This window comes from Convolutriloba macropyga, chromosome 3 (assembly GCF_964194025.1).
Source record: "Convolutriloba macropyga chromosome 3, txConMacr16.3, whole genome shotgun sequence".
Classification (NCBI taxonomy): domain Eukaryota; kingdom Metazoa; phylum Xenacoelomorpha; order Acoela; family Convolutidae; genus Convolutriloba; species Convolutriloba macropyga.
This window is the reverse complement of record NC_134470.1, coordinates 64949140-64972919: the sequence shown is the minus strand read 5'-3', so window position 1 is coordinate 64972919 and position 23780 is coordinate 64949140. Positions and strand designations below refer to the sequence as shown.

Here is a 23780-nt window from a genome sequence, read left to right as displayed (position 1 = left end):
GTAGATCGGCAGTCTAAAAAATTCGTCTTTTAAGTGAAGGCTAATCTGTTATATTTTGATAAAAATCTGTATAAGTTATTGCTGCCTCTATTAGCTGATCTCAAATAACCTTCATTTAGAGTGACAAACACCCATTTGACCTTATCTCTTTGAATTAAAGTAAATAAAAGTCAATTTCAAAGTGAGGAATTCATTTTTGAGAGTGAGGTAAGTCAAGTGTGACCAAAAATTTAATCACGCGCATGAACAAAAAAACTCGCTCCACTAAAAGCGAAAAATGACGTCACACAAGCAATGCAGTGGAAATTGCATGAACGAATGAACAAAAAGTGGCTATGACGTCATATGGTCGTAACAAAAATCATGACGATGAAATAAAAAAACATAGCAAAACAAGTCCTGACGTACAATTAAAAGAATTTTCATTGACTAAACAGAAAAACTAGACCTAGAATGGACTATGAGTGGATTGAGAAAACCATTTTAAACTCAGATCAAAAAGAAAAAAACAGAAAATCAATGTCAAAATGCCGCATGTGAACAAAAAAACCACTAGCGAGAAATGAAAATTTAATTCAAACAAAAAAACTAGGCATAGAATGGCTGTGAATGGAATGGGAAAACCATTTAGAAAAAAATCCGATTCAAAAAATCGAAAAAACAGTAAAAATCAGAGTGAAATTTCCGCATGTGAACAAAAAACCACTGCCGAGAAACCGAATTTTTGTTCAAACACCGTTTTCACACTCTACTTTAAAATTAGAGCGAAAAACATTCACACCGCAAAACCACTCGCTTTTGCGCTCCATTTCCTGTTTCGGCGTGACCAAAATCACTACTCCAATTTGACTTCAAAAATCATGAAAATGAGTGAACAGATCTTAAAAAAAAATAGCCGGAAGAGTTCCGGAAACGACCCGAAGTGAAAAACCATTTAAACGCCATCCAACTACTCATCAAACAAAACGTGCCTTCATTAATTTACGATTATCTTGAAACAAAGTCATGAAACAAAGAAGTAAAAACAATAAAATCAAATCTCTGCCAAAATAACTTTATCAAAACAACTAGCACTTACAAAAACCACTTATGTGAATATTGAAAATATACTTTAGACTAAAATTATGAAAAAAAGCTCTAAAAACAACTTTCACTGAAAAACTGGAAAAAGTTACTAAATTTTTTAATATTTCAAAAACATATAAATCCAAAGAAAAATTCGCTTCAGCCAAGAGGGTATCCAGATGCTCACAAAACAAAAGGCAAGTCCTAATAGGCAAAGAAACTTAGCTAAAAACAGGAAAAAAAACGAAAAACTGCAAAAAATTAAGAAAAATAGTTCCAATTTTCGCCATTTTTTTTGTCATATTTTTCAACGAAAAAATTATTCTTACCCACAAAACTGTAACCAATTGTTATCATAAAATTGCTCAAGTAGAAGGCGTTTCTTCAATACCCATTTGAGCCAGTAAAACAAAATAATCGTCAAAAAAACGCAAAAACTAGCCCGAAAAACAGCAAAATACATTAAAAACTTATCATAAAATTCATATTAATTTCCAGAAACCTTCAAACCAAACAAAATCATAACGAAACCTCTTAACCAAAATAAATGAAAAACTGCTTTAAAATGCCGCACGTGAACAAAAAAATTTCGCTCGCTTAGAAAAATTTTTCACACATCAATTTCTCGCTCTCTCAAAAACAGCGGTATGAACAAAAACCACTCTCTTTTCGCTCCGCTTTTCACTTCTGTTCAGCGCCAAAATCACAAATTTTTTCACGCGTTTCATTTCCCGTTTCAAAAATCACTGCAAAAAAATTGATTTAAAAAAGGACTTCTCCAATACTCCTCTTCGAGTCGTAAAAAGACAGCGCCCCAATACAATTCAAATTCTTTGAATTGTAAAAAAAAACCAGAGAAGGCCAATAATAGCCCCAGCTATCGCTGTGCGGCTATTAATAAAAAAACGCACTTCTTGTAATAACATCGGAAACAAATACCAGACCTGAAATTGCTTTATCGATGAAGGCGTGGAATGAGTTGGGACACCAGACGTGTGGAGTGAGGAATCCGAGGGTGCCGAATCGGAAGGAGAGGAAAACGGGAATGTGAGAGTCGTGTTGGAAGAGTGAGACACTCCTGAGCATAGTTCCATCCCCTCCCAAGGTTATCACTAAGTCTATCTTCTCCTGATCCTCACGGCTGCCTGCAAACAAAACGGTGACTTTATTGTGGACAGGATTGCAGGGGGAACCGAACAATTATAATGTAGTGTTACTCGCATACTCAGATTGATTTCCCAGTACAACTGACACCCTAGAAAGAAAAATTCCCAGTAATACTCTTTTCACTTAGAGCCATCACTATTGAAAATTATATTCCCAATAGCACCAAAGTTTCGATATTTTAAAACAGTATGTAACCCTTACACATTTCTTGGGTAAGAATTCAGCAAGAACGTTTGATAACATAATGGCAGAAATCGACAAAAACAGCCTGATAAACAAAAAATTCAAATCGTAATTCTATGTCAGTAAATTTACAAACCCGATAAGCAGAAAAAAAACTTTTCTCAAATTAGACCAGCCAACGGCTGTGATAGATTGATTTCAAGTCCTACGGGTCGCTGACGCATGACCTTGGCCCACGGTGCATGGCCAAATGCGATAGATTTTATTACCTCGAAAAAGTTTTCTGTTGGTTAGTTGACCGCTTGCAGTTACGGTGTTGAATTTGTCTGCCTATCAGATATCTTAAAATTTCGTTATTTTGGTACGTCTGTTTGTTGAGATGCCAAACTTTGTGTGAAAGCGTTTGAAGAATTTTTATTTTTTAGTATGGCCATTTTTGAGTGCATTAGTTAGAAATTTTGGCGCGGCGTTCGTACATTACGAAACGTTTATTTTCTGCTTGTAATATGCATTAAACAGTAACGTTTAATGGCCTGTAAATTTATTTTCAGCTTCACTAGTAAAACTTCGCCGCAAAATAAGCTGCTGGTCACAGAACGGTTTGCTTCAATCTTACGACTTTCATCAAAGAGAACAATTAATACACGCCAGTTTTTTGAGAGTGATAGTCGAAGATGCTAAATTATCTAATCTTGCTTGTAGAGTGAGATTTAGACAAAAATTAGCAAAATTGATTTTTCAAACGAGCTTTGCTGTAAACGATGCATGCAAGCACTCGATAATGTTTTGAATGTAGGTATTTGAAATCCTCCAAGCTCAATTCCTGAGAACATTCAAAGAGCAAGAATCTAGCAGAGTTGACAAGATAAATCTAAGAGAGGAGTTGACAAGATAAATCTGTGATCTTGATTCAGGCATTTGAATGATCATTTAATTAATAACAATGCAATTGACACATTTCAAGCCAGTAAATAGCTGTTGTTCAATAGATAAGATGGAGAGTCAGTCACCTGAAAATGATTGGACTCTGTCTGATTGCACAATATCACTGCCCAGAATGTGTCTCACTTGCTCGATCACACTCTCCTCCAGGAACAACACTTTTCTCTTCTTAAACATCAATCATTCTATCACTTATAAATCAGATATCGTTTAAAGTCATCCTTCACCCATTCTTTCCACTTTGCAAAATAATTGTGGAGTTACATTTATTTAAATCGTCAATTGAGGGCATTAATTTATGCTAAATTTTATAACAAGCACTTACCCATATTCTGCTACATGCAATTATAACGGCATACATTTTTGGGTCCAAGAAGTGTATAAAATATCGTTGCTGATATTCCTGAATGCTTTGTTCCTGCTCCTATTATGCTCTACAAACTTGATCAGTAGCTATTACATAACCGACTTAGGGTATTACATAACCGGGCTGAAGGGTGGCAACATCGCCCTTCAAACCATAAGTATAAGTCTCGAAGACAGTTTCTGTGAATCGCATATTTGGAGACTAGTGAGCTGAAAGGCTCTAAGAGAACTTAATGCCCACTGCGCGCTACCTATATATCCCTTTTTGGGGACGAAAAGTCAAATGGATCCGACGAAAAATCGGTCCAGCGAAAATTCGCATAAAAAGACCAACAGAACTAATGTAATTCGTTTGAGAGCAATTATACATAGCCGGCAGATTTTCGGAAGCGCTGCGAAATAGGCTTGCCTATCATATTACAGATAGAAACAGAAATATAAGTCTAAAAACTTATGGACACCGCAGAAAAAAATTATGTAAAAATGATCAGTGACAAATTAATAAGGCTTCTTGAAGTTCACTCCGGGAACGACTTTTTATTAGGGTCCTTTACTGCACATGAGTTCCCTTGACCTCAAACTAATTCAAATTGAACTTATATTCAAGTTGTAAAATGCAAGTCATTTTATTGAGTGAGGTAAGTTACATATCATCAAAATCTAATCACACAACTGACTGAAACATTTTTAATAGCGAGAGTGGAAAAAGACGTCACGCGCGGCAATGCAGTTAGTGAGAGGAAGAAGTCATTCAATAAATAACTTTCTTAGCCTTGCAGTGTGAACAAAAGCAAAACGAGAAAAAGCGTCGGACAACGAAACAAAAGAACATAGCAAGACAAGTCCTGAAATACAGTCCAAAGAAATGAATGAGAAGCAAAGAACTGCTGCATCTGAACAGCAGATCAATTGAATAATGGCAGCTAAAACAGCAAACAGTCCCAAAATTGAAGAAACTAAAACAATCAAACAAACTAAACAAAAATATAATTATTGTTATAACTTTAAAAATTTTACCCTGAAGTTCAAAATTAATCAACTTAAAAATGACCAATAACCCACGCACTAGCCTTGAAGGGGTTAATTGTCCACAAAAAACGGGAAAAAACTCAAGAAATACGCCAAAACTTTTTAAAATTGAAAATAGCGAAGTTTTTTTCGAAGTTTCTAAATTTCGCAAAATTAAGGTTCAAAACAATTTTTTACTGCCTGTCAAATCCTTCCAGTAACTCATCTGCAACACTTTCAAAAATTTGATTGGCCTCTGAAGATCGTTGAATTCCAAAAAAAGTAAAAAAAAATATAAATCCTAAAACTTGTTTTTCCGAAAACAATTGCAAATTTTATTCAAATGTTGCAAGACCCTTAATATTTACATCCTCAGAACCATTTCATTGTCTTCACAAAATTTTCAGTAACCAATTGCAATTCTAAAAAAAAATAATATCTAAGAAAAAATGCGTGATATTAAAATGTTGAAAACCATTCCATTGCCCCTACCAACTATGCAGTACCCTATTATCAAAACCTAGAGGAGGTTTGCTGCGCCCAGTGCTAGAAAAACTCAATGTCTTGCAAAGGACCTTTATTAAATTTTAGATACCTCAATTTAAGACCGGTCAAACAAAAAAATCAAAAAGGGACAAAAACGTAAAAAAAAAGCAGCAATTTAGGCTCAAAAACTCATCAAAAATGACATTTTAATCTTGAATTACGGCGTTCCACCACTCTAAGCACTTGAAAGACTGCCATATCCAGCCAAGGGGCTATAATGAAAATTTATGCCCGCTGAGCTTTACCTGTTAATCATAGAAAAAATACAGAGCACAAATACAATCCAAATTCTTTAGATTGTAAAAAACATGGACACCACAGTAGTGGATAAAACAAGGCTTCCAGCCACCAGCAAAATTTGACCCTTTCTCCAAGCGCTAATCACGCATGTCGAATCTGGCCAAATTTCACTGATTTCTGGAAGCCTTGTTTTATCCACTACTAAATATTAGCTCTAAATTCAATAAAAAAATCAATTAAAATCAAAAATAAAAACAAAAAATCAAAAAATCAAAGCAAAATTTACATTTCACTCTTTAAGAGTGATTCACTCTTATTCGGAGTGATCCCCAGTAGAAAAGATCGCTCTTTTTCGCTCTTAAAGAGTGAATCCCGCTTTTTTCATATTTTTTTAATTTTTATTTTTTCAAATTATCTATACTTTTCAATAAATTTATATTTTCTTTTATTTTTTCTATATTTATTCCATTATTAATAAGAAATGATACAAAATTATAGTATTTACATGAACAACTATCAGTGAAACTGCTTCGCAGATCCTCTATTTGGTTAATAACTAAAGGACTTACAGCTCTAGGACTTTGCCAACTAGGATTAATTGTTTTATCCGCGAAGCGGTTACACCGATCAGTTATATTTCTACTAAATCCTCTAGTCAATTCTATATCTGGATGTTGTTTCTTTACATGAGCCCGTATCCCATCATATCTCACAACAGAAGTATAATATGGACAATTAACTTTAGCTGAAGTACAACTTCTACATGTTTACTTACCCTCATCAAAATTATTTAGTGGTTTTATATAATTACACTTTTTACAACATCTAGTTAATACTTCTGAGCTGGGGTTAAGGTTAGGGTTAGGGATAAGGTTAAGGTTAGGGTTGGGGATAAGGTTAGGGTTGGGGTTAGGATCTGAGTTAGAGTTATAGTCATAGATAGAACCAGAACTAGAGCTAGAACTGGGGTTAGAACCAGAACTAGAACTAGAACTAGGGTTAGAACTAGAGTTAGAATTAGGGTTAGAACTAGAACTAGGGTTAGAACTAGAATTAGAACTAGGGTTAGAACTAGAATTAGAACTCGAACTAGATTCATTTTTTAAAGAACCCCATGGGGAAAAATCATTAGCACAAATACCACTTAATATTATATTACCACACATACATTTATCAGTTTTATCTTTATGAAATGATTCATAATGATATTTTAAAACAGCAATGTTTCCACATTTATAGTTACACTCTAAACATTGTAAAAGCATTTATAATAGGGTAAACTATAAAATTTACCTCATCCTTCTCAGGGTAATATTTAGCCATGATTTCAATTAAATCTTTAGTATTATCTTCAGATGTGATACACTCTGTTAAATATTTATTTCCTAAAGTATTGAGTGTATTAGTTTAACATCTCTTATCAAAGATCAAATCAAGGTCTAATTCATTTTTATCTTTAACAAAATTTATAATCTCTTCTCTAAATTCTTCATTATTTATATATAGTTTGTTTAAAAAAATTTCCTCCCTTTCTATTCAAAATTCCCATCTCTTCATTGACGAAGTCACAGTTACACTGATCAGTATACAAACTTTGCTCGTGGTTTACCAAACTGCTTCCCCGATCTATATATTCCTCTTGGATCATGGAACCTGCTTCGCAGATCAAGGAATCGGACTTTGTCCGTGTTTCACCTTCCAACTCTTCTCCATATCCAACATTAACTAATGTATTTACTCTACTCAACATTGTGCTTGCTCCCATTGCTACAGTTCCAGCATTTCTTGATATTGAATCAGGATAAAAACAATTAAATATAAATAAACCTGTGCCTATAATTCCACCAATATTTGATTTCCCTTAATCATCTCTTTTGTTAAAACATCATTCTGAATTTTAATATTGTTTAAAGTAAGAAGTTTATTAAAATAAAATTGATAATTATCATGATTAATAACATTTCTATCTGTTGCATTAATCATTAGTGGTTTCATATATGCTATAAGTTTATTTATATCTTCTCTTTCTAAATCATCTTTTAAACTAAGAGCTTTTAAATCAAGGAAACCAACTCTTAAATCATATATCATTGTTCTATTACTACTAATAATAATAAAAGTATTTTCCGTTTTATTATATTTAATAATACCATAACGAAGTTCATCTGACATTCCATCTGTACAATTATAATAGTTACTATTTAATTCACTAATTATTTTATTGAAGTCATGTTCACATTTATATATCTCATTAAAGTTTTTAAATAGGTCAGGTCCATTATAAGTTGTTAAATAAATAGTATCACAACTCATTCTTGCTGTATTAATTATTTGAGCTGGTTTATGACACATTACAATCATTTGAATATTATAATGTCTACATTCAGTAAAATAATAACCTATATCCTTATTTAACCTATCACCCATATCATCAAGTACTATTACACAATTTTGAAATTTATGCATATTATTTTTTGTGATCATATTTATATCACATTTACTAAACCCAGTTTAAAACTTATTAGACTCAGGATCTATCCAGTCTCTGTCATCTTTACAAACTATAACTATGGACCTTTGGTCTTGATCTTGAACTTGATGTTGAACTTGATCTTGAACTTGATCTTGATCTTGAACTTGATGTTGAACTTGATCTTGAACTTGAACTTGATCATGGTCTAAGTATAACTTTAAGTATTGTCTAAAAAATATGTTTTACCCGTTCCAGTTCCACCATAAACAATATTATGTAGTGGTGACTCTTCATATTCAAATCTAACTAGACTCCTATTCATAAATCCACCAAAGCTTTAAGCTTTCTTCTAGTTTTGTATATTTACTTGGTCTTGAATCATATATTATATAACAAATTCCAACTATAATAATAAAAATAAAAACTGCACTACATGTTTGCATTTTTATATAATAAATATAGATTTGATTTAGATTTAGACTTAGATTTAATAAATTTATTATAAAAATGCTCATCCTAACTTTTGAGGAATTCAATAATAAATTTAATATTGATAATAATGCCATGAGTGATATCAGAATAAAAGATATAGGTAAAGATATAAGTCTAACACCAATTGAAATTGTAATAAGAGATGATAAACCAGAAATGGTAAGTGAACCTAACTCTAACATTATTGTAAATCTACATCCAACTGAAGGTACACATTGGGTTTTAGTTATAAGAAGAGAAGGTGGTCCAACATATTACTTTGATAGTTTTGGTGTAGAAACCCCTCCATTATTCCTAGAAGAATATGTTGATCTAGGCTCTAATGAGAGAATACAACAATATGATGAATCTTATTGTGGGGCTTATTGTTTATATATGATCTATCTTATTGATAGAGGGTTTAGAATTAAAAGTGCTTTGAATATTCTAGTTAATCAATGTAAATATCCAGAAATATATAATGAGTGTTTTTGTTTAAGTTGTAGTAGAGGTGGTGATAAGGATAATGTTAATGATAATGTTAATGATCTACGAAGTAGCTTTGCTAATAATGATAATGATAATGTTAATGATCTACGAAGTAGCTTTGCTAATAATGATAATGTTAATGATAAGGATAATGTTATTGATAATGATAATGATAATTTTATATATCTATTTGATGAAAAATATCAAAGGAGTAAATCTAATAGGAATAGCAATAGTAATAGCATTAGTAATAATCCTACTAATAATATCCGTGAAGCGGTTCAACAGAGTTGTTTTGCAAATTCACCGATATCTGTAAACATAAATGATGATCTATATTCATGGTTAAATGATGATGATATAATTACTGAAGCCGCATTCCCAGATAACTTTAGATGTATAATATCTGGTCCTAGTGAATGTGGTAAGACATTCTTATTAAAAAAAACTAAATCCAGCTAGTATATACTTTGATAAGCTATACAACATTGGACCTACTTGCGATCATTACCATGGTATAGAAAGAATAAGCCATAGAATAAACCATAGAAAGAATAAACCATAGAAAGAATAAGCAGATGTTGAATTTATTAAAGATATAAAAGATTTACCATCCCCTGATAAACTACCCAAAGACTTAAAGAAACTAATGATATTTGATGATGTTAGAGCCAAAGAACCAGTTATTAATGAATACTTTTGTAGAGGTAGACATAATAACTGTAATATGATATATCTTAGTCAAAACCTGTTCTCTCTGGATAGGCAGAGAGTTAGAGAGAAATGTAATCTATTTATTTTATTTGAACAGAGAGGCAAAGTCCTCATATCTATATATCAAGATTTCTTTAATAATGTTGAACTTAGTTATAACGATTTTGCTAATATATGTAATAAGTATGGAAAGAGCCTTATAATTATATTGTCATTGATATAACTAAAATAAAAATATTAATGGTAAACTAAGAATTAATTGGGATCGGAGAGTTTTGTAGTTTAATTTAAGTTTAAGTATCAGGGAACCCGCTTCGCAGATAAGTGTAAGTCTAAGTACAAGTCTAAGTATCGGGAACCTGCTTTGCAGATAAGTATAAGTATAAGTATCAGGGAACCTGCTTCACAGAAAAGTCTAAGTGTAAGTATAAGTATAAGACTAAATCGAATGTAAAGTAAAACTTAATACATCACCATTAAAGTCTATAGGTCTTACATGCTCATCTTTAATATGAAATTCTATATATTCTATTCTATCCTTAGGTACATTTTGATACAAGATATTAGTTGGTATAATATTTATCAAGTAACCTGGTGGTTCTGTTAGATTAAAAGTATATAGTATATCTGTATCTTTACCACTATCTTTAGCTCTAGATATCACATTACAATGAATGTTAATAGTACTAAAACCCATAATATCAATAATTTTCTGAGATTTATATCTACCTTTTTTTATAAATTATTTTTCTAAATCCTAGTAATGAGGCTAGTGAGTTTTCTATATCAAAGCTAAGTGCTCCTTGTTTTATTTCCATTAAACATTTCATCGTATTCTTATCAGGTTCTATAATAACATTACCATCAGTTTCTTCTTTTATTAATTCTGCTATGTCAGTTAACTCATATGCTCCCGGTGTAATAGTTGAATATAGCAACGGGATTCCTTTATAATTATGATGAAGTATAGATGTAATGTTTGGGCTTGAGGTAGAGATAGGGTTAAGGTTAGGGTCAGAGCTAAGAGTCCGAGCTTCCTCATCTTCTATAACAGTACTAGCATATAAGAATTGATTATTTCTCCTATTCACATTAAACACCGAATTATAAACAGATAATCTAATTAAACCTAATTTTGTTGTATTAAGTATAGGTTCACTAAAGTTAAACTTTTCTGTTGGTTTTATCATTCTAAAGTTAAGTGTATACTCTTCTTTAGTTTGAGTTAAAGCTTCGTGTATATTTTGTAGTTCATATAAAATCAAGTTGTCTGTCATTTTTTATCTAATAAAAATGGATTTTAACTTGGATACAACTTATGGTTATAATAATGATCTACATAAAAGTAAGATTATAAAATATAAACCTAATAATCTAGCAACAATGAATACGGTTAATACCAATATTAATATCATACTCAATAGAGAAGAGAATCACTTAAATATACATGATTCATATCTAGAGATAGAGTTTGTTGTATCAGATGATGCTGGTGGTGTATTTGCTAATGATGCTAATATTAGATTACTTATTTATGGTATGATAGCTTTGTTTAGTTCAATTAAGCTTGAAACTAGTGGTGGTAGGAGTATTGAATATATAGATCATTGTCATCCTAATCTATTGATGTATAAGTTATTAACTAGTACTGATGATGAATAGGAGAGTGGTTTTCTTAGAAATCAGGGCAATAGAGATAGTCAACTTAAAGGTGACCATATTGCTGCACAACGAGGTCATATGATTAAGATGAGTGATCTATTTGGTTTCAAAAATGGTTTAGAAAAGATTATATATGGTTTAGGATTTAAACTATTATTAAAAAGAAATAATAATGATAGAGCTCTATATAGAGTTAATGCTAATCCTGGTGCAGTTGCAAATGATGGTAATATAGAAATTAGAGATGAATCATGGTGTGTACCTAGTATTGATCCTAGTAATGATAATAGAATTATTGTGCAAAAGGGTTTAAGTAAAAAGAATATTGTAGACTTTAGTTATTATGAAAGAAAGACATTTTATAAGAATGTACCCAATGCTACTAACTTCTTGTTTGATCTTGGTATGGAAAGTGGTATGGAAAGACCGCAATATATAATAGTTCGTTTTCAAAATAATAATGTTAATGAACAAACTCATGATGCAAGTACATTTGATGTAATGAATGTTACTGAATGTTATTGTAAGATTGGTAGTGAGTTTTATCCCGAGGATAGAATGAATGTTTATTATGGTACTAATAATTATAATGAGCCTTTTAAAGAGATTGTTAGCTTTAATAAAGATTATAATGGGCTACCACATAATATAAAACCATATATAAATCATAGAACATTTAAGAGTAGTTATAGAATATATGTATTTGATACTAGATATCAAAGGGATCATATAGGCCCACAACCAATACAACTTAATTTTAAATTTAGTGCTGTAGTTGCAGATGTTATATGTCATGCATTAGTATTAACTAGAAAGGTTATTAGTGTGAATAGTGATGGTAATAAGATGGTAGACATAATATCATAGATGTAATTTAAGTCATAGATATAATTTAAGTCATAGATATAATTTAAGTCATTGATATAATTTAAGTCATAGATATAACTCTAGCGATAATTATAATTTTAGATATAACTCTAGCGATAATTATAATTTTAGATATAACTAGCGATAATTTATAATTATAGTATAATATAGTTATTGTTATAATTATATACTTATACTTATACATAACCATATACTTATACTTATATTTATAGCTAGTCAGCTCTAATTGTTACTCTTGTTAATACCTAACTATTTCTTATTAGTATTAACAAAACCTTTAGCATAAATAATGTCTAATTTCTTTTTATTCTCTAGAGCCAAGCCTCTAGCTTCAAGCTTAACCTTGGGCTTGGGCTTAACCTTAGGCTTAGGCTCAGTCTTCGAGCTTCGCTCGCGGGTGGAACCCGTAGGCTTAGGCTTAATAACAACAAAGGGATTATACTTTTTAACTTCCATTATTTTTTATATATAGAAATGAGTCTTTTAAATAAGTTCAAAACTAATTCATATTGTGTTGGAGGTAGACATTATAGTGGTACTGTTAATACAAGAGGAGCTATTACTTCAAAAGGAACTAAGATGTTAAAAGGTAATTGTGTTTTATGTAGAAGGAATAAATCAATGACAGTATCTGATGCAACAATAGAAGCAGAAGGACTTGAAGATTTCTTTAAAAGTGTTGGTAGGGCTACAGTTAACTTTGGAAAGAAAGTAGCTAATAATTCAGTAAGAGCATTAGAAATAGCAAGTAAAATAGGAAGTGCAGCTGCATCTAGAAACCCTAGAGCTGCTTTATCAGCCACACCTGATTTAATTAAATTTGCAACTACTGGTGAAGGTATAAAAGTAGTACAAAAAGGAAGAGGGTTATACTTAGGTACAAAGAAAAGATAATTATTTGATTATAATTATGATTATATTATGTTTATGATTATGATTATATTATCATTATATTATGTTTATGATTATGATTATAACTAAGATTATTATTATATATTTATCGATCGGTGTAACCGCTTCGCGGATAAAAATTAATACTAATATTATTATTACTAAAAACATTGTTATTACTAAGCACTACTATCTTTAATCTAAAAAAATACTCAGCTTGTTTTTCTTATTCTTCTTATAATCCTCATATAACTCAACAAATTCATTATACTCATCATTATCTATTTTATTATCATTCATTGATTTAGCATATAGTTTATTAAACTTATCACTAAACTGTTTACTTAAAATATACATTTGTGAATACTTTATAATTTTATTTCTTATTTTAGTATTAATTGTTTTTGATAATGAACCACAAACAGTTGCTGTAGCAAAAGCTGTTGGTATAGAATAAGCTAATCCTATACCTGCTAATGCAACTGATGTTGTTGTTGCAGTTGTTGCTATAGATGATAATACTATTTCTGTTATCTCAGCTACGTTAATATAATTCTTATATATACTTAACTTCTTATTATACTTATTAGTTTCAGTTTCATAATAATTTCTAATATCTTTTATAATGTTAATATTGTTGTTAAATTTATTATTAGCTTGAATCTTTTCGTTTATCAATCTTTCTGATACTGATGACAAATCTGGATATAGTAATCTCTCACTCGGTGCTGTTGGATTGGTCATTGCTTTGCTTATTTTCATTAGTAAAAATTCTTTCTATTTCTTTCATTATATCTTGGTTAAAACTATAATGCATCTCAAGTCTGTCTTTCTCTTTATTATCAAGTAACTTACTTTGTAAAAGTATAGCAATTATATATTGTACTATAACACCTCTAAGAGATTTATTGTATTCTTTCATTTCTCTCAGACCGTTAGTAAACAATTCATCTAACTGTATGTTAGTTATATTCTGATTAAACTTATTATTATCAAATTCTTGCTTTAATTGATTATATTTAGAGATAGTATCTGCAGCAACTTTATTACAAAACTTAACAGTATTTCTGACTTCATTTGTTAATTCAATAAACTCATTAATTACTTCTTCATTAACTTGTGTTTCATTTAGTTGTAAGGTTTTAGTTGTTACTTTATCAAAAGTCACCCTTTCTTAGTTCAGTTATGTTTCTACTTAAAATGTCTATTTTATTAGAAGAGGATAATAAGTTATTGTCACAATACTCTTTATTAACAACATCTTTTTCATCTCTAGGAGGATGAACATTTGTAATTTTATAGGTATCCTTCATATCAATATCATCATTATCTTCTAGGAATAACCCACGAGCCTTACTTAGTGTTAAGTTGTTTGTTGATGTTGATGTTGATTTATGTTTAGCTTGATTGAATCTATTTCTTGTCAACTTTGTATTTGTTTACATATAATTAGAATAATAATTAGTCTTGTAATTAGACTTATAATTAGTCTTACAATTAGACTTAGACTTAGAATTATAATTAGACTTAGGACCGCAGGTCTATATTTAATGTTTCCAAAACCTTATTATTAGATTCAAAATCAAACTCGGATTTCAATAGTTCCTGTTCATAATATTTGCCTTCTATTATCTCTCCATTAATATCTTCTATTTTATATGTTGGTGGATGTGTTTTTAGAACTTCATTCACTTTAAACAATTCTCTATTCCAATTAGAAGTGTAACCTTTAGAGAAGATATTACGTTTATCTGCATTTCTAACATAATCACCAACTTTAAATTTTGGTGTTGCTTTGGTAGAATTAATCTGCGAAGCAGTTTCACTGATATAGTATTTAACTCTATCAGGATTATTAGAAGCATCAACTGGTGTCATATTAATTGTTGAGTGAATGTTATTGTTATATGTTACAACAGCATCATTTAATATATTTACCCAATTACCATCGCCATTGATGAACATAGGTTTATTTATTATGTGTAATAATGTTCTATTGAATCTCTCTATGAATACAGCCTTTAAATCACTATAAGTAGAATATAGCTCTATCCCTGAAGCGGCTTTGCCGGTTCCATATTCTTTAAGTAAAGATTTAAATGTTTTATTGTAAAACTCACTACCTCTATCTACCCATAACTTTTCTGGGTTTTCGTCCTTCTGATAGGATTGTTTTAAAACCATTAGTTATAGATAAACCAGATTTATTCTTTAATGGAATAGCCCATGCATATTTTGTGAATATATCTATAACTGTTAATATAAACTTATAATTATTATTGTATTTACTTAGAGATGACTTATCAATTAAATCAGCTGACCATGTTTCATCTTTATATAGTGGTATTATTCTTTGTCTTTTAAACTTTGTTATTTGAGGACTGAATACATCTTTAGCTAGTTGTTGTTTTTTTTCTAACGTTTTATTTATGGACATAGTCATGGTTTCACCTATTTACCATAGTTAAAAACAGAATTATCTAGTTGGTCTTGATTAATAATATTCATAGATAATAATTGCTTATATATATCTAGCATTTCATCATATAATCCATCATGACCAGCTTTTGTTTCTAGTATTAATAATTCTAGTCTTTCTACTAAAATATTTGGGTTCCCATTTAATCCCCTGCCAAATATATCATCTCTTACCTCCATTATACGTTTTATTGTTCTATATCTAGCGCTCTTCTTATCCCCTTTTGCTAAATCATATCTAATATCCTTTAAAACCTTTTAATTTTGTTTTCATCTTCCTCAACCTTATCATCATATGTTACATTTGTTTTATTAAGAAAATCAGTAAATCCTTCTGAAAACTCATATACATTATCCCTAACTAAAAATGCACCCTGCTCTAGAGTTATATCAACGCCATTCATTTTATATCTCCTACTAGGTAATTCTACGAGTTCTAATTTTAATTGAGGATTAGTTTGAGCCCCCATGTCATGAAGAAGTTTGGCTGTTTTTGTATCAACATAAACTGGTGCTATATCTTGAGTATGCTTTATGGTCCCCTTTAACGTTTCACCAATCTGCGAAGCAGTTTCACCCATCTTGGAAGCAGTTTCATTAAACTGGGAACCAGGTTGCTCGATCTGCGAAGCAGTTTCACCAATCATCTTAGTTTGTTTATCTAACTCTTGATTTTGCCAATCTATTGCCCTTAATGTTTGTTCACTTAATGCTAGATTCCGTTCATTGTTTTCACTGATAGTTTTGGTTAGAGGATCAAATAACTCATCTATTTCACCATAATATTCTTGTTGTTTTAATTTATCTTCTAATCTATTTCTTCTGTTTTGTTTTTCTAGATTGTTTAATTCTATAAGTTTATCTAGTTTAGTCATTTTATATGTATTGAAAAATTATAATAAGAGTAAAAAATGGATAATGAAAACAGCTTCTCTCTTAATCTAAAAAGATGTTTAGCTTGTTAAAGACGTTGTAATACTATAGATGAGTTTATTGATCATATTAAGGAACCAAATCATGATGATTTAATAATTTCAACTTATTCTAAATATGTAGATGGGGCTAAGAAGATAAAAAAAAATTTCTAGAATATAAAAAATATATAATAGCTGGATCTACACTATATAAGAATACAATCATGGGAGACATTATGGACAAAAATATGGCTCAGAAAATGATTTATAATATACTAACTACCAACCATATGGATGTAATGAATGAATTAGGTCTATAATTATTTGTTATAAAAATTAGCAAATCTCGTTATATAATATAATAGCAACTTCAATTAACTTTCTATCATCAATAATGGTTAATTCTAGAATATTATTAACCAGTAGGTCTTTGTCTCCATCTAATGATCTGCAAAGCAGTTTCACTGATGCTTGGTGTATCATTTTTATTAAATCTCTTTTGAATAGATATAGATTCTCATCATGAGGATAGCTTTTAATATTATTTACATAAAATCTTTTATCATCAAATGTGTTTAGACTAATCTTACTTGTTTTTGTTGTTGTCATGTTATCACCAACTGTTTGTATTCTACATTCATCTACTGTTCTCTGTGTATTATTCATTAATGCACCATAATAATCTATGTGCCTAGCATTATTATGCTTCTTTATTCCTTTTTCTTTAGTGTTTTTAGGATAATTTTTGAAGCTATATGTTTTGGGGGACAATGCTATAAATTCCTCAATAATCCTACTTCCCAGCTCGTGCTTAAACTTGCCGGGGACTTTATTATTAGTTTTTATAGGTATGTCTAGATTACTTAAGTCTATATGCTAATCACTAACTTTACCTTCACTATAACTTAATACGAAACTGTCCGTATCCATATAGTGAAGTGTTAGATCTTTGCGGGATGGTTGTAGAATATTATAGAATACATCATACATGTATAATTTACTTAATTCTAAGATAGTAACACCTACATATACTGGAGAATCATATTATTTTTTTCTTTATATATTCTATTTGGCTATAATCTCTATATCTAGTTATATTCTTAAATGCTGGTTTACTTACACTTTTCATTATCTTTTCTTCATCATGCAAGAACTTGCTTTGAAAGAAGTGTAGAGGATTCATGCACATTCTTCCATATAATGAGTTATTCATTAATTTCCTTACATCCTTTTCTGCTTCAGTTTTAGCTGTTGCTCTTTTATTTGTATTGTTTTGTATATAATCTCTACATATGTAGTCTTGTTTAAATTTAATTAATCTATGTATTTTTGTTACTTTTACTCCCATCTTAACATAGAACTTTAACATCCTATAATGAACCATATATTCTTTTTTGTTGTTTTGGTCTAAGATTAATTTCTCGGATCTTGCTTTACTTTTCTCTCTTTGTCGGTATCCCAATTCATTATCATTTATCTTTCTCTTATTAGGCATTAGTGCTAACTGTTCTGTTCTCTCTTTACATTCATTAGTATAATCAATATCACAAACTATATAGTAACCATGATCACTATCATCTGGAGTATTCAATATAACATCTAGAGTAGTAGTAGTAATAAACTCAAAATCCTTATAAGGTAACTTTTGCATCATTGCATAACCATATAGGTTGTTTGCGTCTATGTACCATATGGTCCTACCATCACTGTTATCTATATATCTATCTCCCATTATTCCACATATATCACCTCTCTTTGCTCCAACAAAATCATCTAGCATTTGTTTATCTTGCAATGTATCTAATGTTACACCACTTGACATTAACCAACAATCAAAACTATAACCCGGGAGACTAACGTAATGTAGTGGATTGAGCTTGAATTCTTTAATACTTAATTTAACATATTCATTCATGCAATAGTCTAATATTTCCACATCATTCTGTAAATACTCTATAGTTAGATCTTTTCCAGTTTTACCAACACAAGAAGTAGATAACTTTAATAATGAAAACAGTCTTCTTGTGTTGGTAATTTATTATGTAGAGAGGATTTGAAGTCTTCTATTTTTAGATTACCTATAAGATTACTGTACGACTTTGTCGTGGTTCCCAAGGAGTCTAAACCAAAGTATTCATATGGATATAATGTTTTAGTTTTACATCCATATATCTTTGCCATTTGATCTAGGGGCATAGCTAAGAAGTTATAACTATCTAAGAATTTAAGACAACCAATGCTAAACATCTTAGATTTACCAGCAGCTAGTGGTATGTTATCTACTTTTCTTTTATCATTATTCGGTTTGAAGAGTTCACTCTATAGTAGGTTGAAGTCATAGCCAGAGCCATTATGGAATATTACTGAAATGAAGTTTTGTTGTTTGTATCTTAGATTACATATTTTACATGCTGGTCCTCTATATTTACCAGTTTCATGACAATGATCTCTTACTTTATTAATACATGTTTTGCTGCAGATATGACAAGTGTTACTAGTTTTATGATATAATTTATCTTCTTCTGTGAATATCATCTTTTCATTATGTTTGAAATTATTCTCAGTTTCTATTTCTAACAGATCTCTAGCAAATCTTTTGATGCAGCCTAGACCAAAGTAGTGTTTGAAGTTACCTTGCCAGGTGTAACCCACAGCTATTGGAATATGTTCAGCTATTACATACTTTAAATCATTAGTTGAGACTTCAACAATGCAACATTCTATATCGGCAGTTATAATATTTTTTATATTCTGACGTTTGTGTTCATTTATAAAAGTAATATGTTTTTTCTTAGGACAAACAATCTCTGGTTTGAATGAGTTGTTGCATTCGTGTTTATCATATTTAATTTGTGAGTTAAACCAATAGGTACACCTATCGCAATAATATTTTATGTTATTTTTATTTGGTCGTTCTAACAGGGTTTCTATATTTTTTATTAGGTCGCAGTGTTCTATTTGACCATTACTCCAAACTAGTATTCTTATATCTTTTCTATCTTTATTAAAATCATCCACTTGTTTAAAAAATTCTATTTTACCATTGCCACAAGGTGTGTATACCCGAATATTAATATTATCCAATTTCTCTATTCTTATTATATAAGCAAAATCATCTTCATGTTGTCTTGGTTCAATTAGTTTATCTACATATTTACTTTCTCGAGTTGCATGCTGTGAGGCGGGATGTAGCCAGGCAGTTATGGTTAGTTGTAAGCAATTGTATTTATAACTACGTATATTTAATATCGATTTAGAGTTTTTGAGATCTGGAGGTAAATCTATATAACTACCAATAGATGCTTTAGTTGGTTCAATGTTTAACTGAATACTTCTTATTCCAAGAAACTCAAAATCATAACCATAACCTTCATATATTTCCTTTTCGAAATCTAGCCACCGATTGAAGTCACCATATTCATATATTGCATTATTATTAATATAATCAGTAATGAAAAATATTTTAGTAGTTTTAACTTCTTCTTTGGTTCTCTTCTTATAATCACATTCAGCCGCGATCTTATATTTAAAACTCTTAACTTTACGAAACTGGTAACAGTTTTTAATTTCTTCTAAAGAGTAATTAGTTGCTTCATCTATATCTTCAATGTAATTCCCACCTTTATCAGTAATATAAAATTCTCTCATGTTCTGACTTGAGTTTATATCGAAGTCTTCTGTGCTTTCTAGATACATGCGATTGTGACTATATGAATGAGTAGTTAGAGCTACTTTACTTCTAAATTCTTCATGACATTCTTTACATATAAACCTAATCTTAGAATAGATATTGTTTTCAGTTTCAGTTTGATTTAGTTTCTGTTTTAGTTTTAGCCATAATTTTAATAATATAATCATCTTCATCCAAATTATACACCCTCTCCGAGATTTCCTCTTCTTCAGACTCAAACATTTTCTCCAATAGTTCCTTCTGTTTGAGATTGTATGATTGATGCCTGTATAAAGCCTTCTTTGATTCAAAGGATAGATTACAGACATCGCAGAAGTTTATGACACTAGTATTAGTTGATTGAGACATGATGTATTTTTTTAGGGAAATAATCAAAAAATAATTTTTCGAAAAATGAAAATGAAATGCGATAAGTGTATAAATAAACCTTGGAAAGAATGTTGTAATAATTGCAAAGAATTAGAATATTCTTGTTATGTTTGTAAAAATATGGTTAAAGTGAAAGATTATATAGAACATTTGGGATATCACTATTCTGATCCTGATCAATATCTAACGTGTAGTATGTGTAATGTTTACAAACATATATCATTATATAGATTTAGAAATAGGAAATGTAGACTATGTATTTATCTTCATAGATATAGATATGGTCACGCTAGAAATCAATTCAGAGAGCATGTTTATAAGTATAATATTCAAGAAGACATAGAAAAACACTAATCACTGTGTTTCCACCGATCTCAGTGTCTTTGACTGTATACCCATCACAGTGTGTCCCATATACAGTCTCACAGCAGGGATTATCCTTTTTAAGAACTGTGAATTTGGTTTTTTTTATCTCACTTAGTTTCATAGTAATTCATTAGAGTCGGGGGACGTTCACTGGAGTCAGTGAGGAAGGAACCCCAAACCTTCCGTTTGCTAAAGCAACTTAACTAGACTCGATGATTTAACCACTACATCAAGTGAGACAGAAAGTTTTAGTTTTAGATTGATTAAATATTGATTAGGGGATATATGAAAATTTTTATTATTTTAATATTTCTTTCAATTTTTGTTCACGTTTTCTTTTTTGTTCAAGTTTTTTTGCAAGTTTGTTTGCGTGCTTTTTACACGGTCTCATCTGCGAAGCAGTTTCACTCATTAGTTTTATACTAGTATCTGGGGACGTCCACTGGAGTCAGTGGGGATAGAACCCAACCTATCCGTCTGATAATGATTAATTACCAGCTTAACTCTGTACTAGTGGTTTGCACTAAGTGAGACAAGAAATGATAAATTTAAAATATAAAAGAAGTGAATTTAGAGCTAATATATAGTAGTGGATAAAACAAGGGATTCAACAAACAGTAAAATTTGGACCGATTCGACATGCGCGATTAGCGTTAGGAGAAAGGGACAAATTTTACTGGTGGTTGAATCCCTTGTTTTATCCACTACTCACCACAATACAGCTCCGCTCAGCTTACAGCTTCGCAGCTATAAAAAAGAAGCACAACAAGTGGTTCACGCACAAAATCTTTGTTCACAGGGGGGGGGGGGGGTTGCAAAGAGGTAAGGAAACAGATTTAATAACTCAGAGAATAGAGCACTTACACTGAGGATATAGTTGGCTAAAGGCACAAAAGACTCTCTGAGTTGTGTTTCATCTTTATCGTAGGAACTTTTTACCAAGAACACACTGCGAGGGTGCCCGCTTGCCGAGTTCCACTTAAGCAACATCTTCAGAGCGCCACTGCTGTTATTCGGACCACCACTATCACAGGACTTAATCGACAACCAGGACAGAAATGTTGCTGTTGACGATGTTGAACAACTGTTAAAACATTCGTCGTTATTGTTGGTGTTGTTGTCTATGATATAATTGTCCTTTTGATATGCGATCTGCTGGCATTTTTGTTTCTTTGGCAACGACAGAGCGGTAGTCAACTCAGCTCCGCCGTGTTCGCTTCCTTCATTCGCGTCATCGGACCAACTTTTCTGAAAATTTGTATCATTTCTAGAATCTATTTGCTTTTCACCCAATGAAGGACATTCAGGTTCGGTAATTTCTTCCACTCGATGTAACTGCACAGCGTAAAAGTCAGTGCAATGAACAATGGACATGATTGTATTGATAAACGACCAACTAAACTTCTCCAATAATTTCAATTAATTATCGCAACATAACTTCTGCTTTTATTTATTACGATATTCAAACGAAAAAAAACTTTTAGAGGGTAATATAGATGACCAATTGAGACAATGCTAGAAAAATTAGAACGTTCAATCGCAGAACCAATAACAAAAAGTTATCAAAATGTACTGTATATCAATTCGAATTATTAATAGTAGCTCCTGTTCAGCGTAAGCTGATTCTTGCCACAAATTAGCATACTCAAAACCATCTAAGATTAATCGCGCTCCAAAAGTTCACATGAATAATTAAAATCTCACTTCAATACAAACATTTGCTCTGAGAACGTTTTTTCATACTCTCAGAAGCGACCTCGTGAATAGTATTCATTGAATGCCGTACACAAATTTCGTCATAATTTGACCATTTTATTATGCGTGAGCAAAAGCTGCGCTTTGAAGCAACCATAAAATTAAAATCCTGCCAGCAGAGAATTCTGAAGCATTAATAATGTTTAAAACAAAGAACGTATGAAACAAGAAACAGAACTGTCAATCTATGCAGTAACCGCGCTCATAAAATATATTAATTTCATGTGATTTATTTTGATAAGCAGCTTTGAAAAAAACTCGCAAATGAGCGCAAATATTGACAAAAATCACGAAGAGCACAGACGCTAAATCAAACAAATATCCAGAGACCTGGTACAGCTTTTATATAGTCGAGATTTAGAGGATCAATTCTTCTCCAATAAAGTAGCCTGTACCAGACAGCAAAAATAAGCTATTACATGTACGGTACCATCTATACAATCTCTTTTTCTTGGAGAGGTGCTATAAACTGATAACATGCATGAATAATAACGGAAAGCTCAAAATAAAATTTTTAGACAGTGACAATATAACGGCCAATATCAGCAGGTATTCTGCACCGGTGATATTTGAAGCCAATTAGACGAATGAACCAGTCTACATTAGGAACCAATCAGACAAGCTTGTAAGTGACGGGATAAAAGAAACCTAAGAGCTCTGCCAGCTGCACAACACCAGATTCATTTAAAAGTAAGATTTTGTGAATGGCTGTTGATTCTCGACCGCTGGAACAATGTGTGTGTCAGAGAATTAGATATGAATGCATTCCACATTGTTCAGAAAAGTAACTGAACAGTCCAAAAAGTAACTGAACAGTCCCCCCCACCCCAGTCCAAAAATTAACTCGATCTGCATTAGTTAGGATTAATGTCTGTTCCACAACTATGGTATGAACTTATAGAAGCAATTAATATGACTAACCCAACTAAAGGTTCACGTGCTTCTAGAGCTAGCAGGGAGCGTAAAAGTAAGCGCATATTAGTAACTACTTTTGTCTTAATTTTGACACTCAGGTTTCTGAAATATCAAATAACAAATTTTTATTATTAATGTTAGTGCCTTTTCAAGCAAATTTTGTCGGATATTTCATGTACGACCGCTG

At 31.0% G+C, this 23780-nt stretch overlaps 1 protein-coding gene across 1 annotated transcript in view; it reads right to left on the bottom strand.

Moving 5' to 3' along the window:
• The window catches only part of LOC142336361 (NAD kinase-like), a 48228-nt gene extending 25690 nt beyond the window's left edge, over positions 1 to 22538 (bottom strand). The window contains exons 1-3 of the mRNA XM_075385136.1: positions 21788 to 22538; positions 3426 to 3525; positions 2010 to 2210 (exon numbers count right to left, since the gene is read on the bottom strand). Coding sequence (XP_075241251.1) covers positions 2010 to 2210; positions 3426 to 3525; positions 21788 to 22297 — 811 coding nt within the window. The 5' untranslated portion in view covers positions 22298 to 22538. The remainder of the gene's footprint in view (positions 1 to 2009; positions 2211 to 3425; positions 3526 to 21787) is intronic.
• Between the last annotated feature and the right edge of the window lie 1242 nt (positions 22539 to 23780).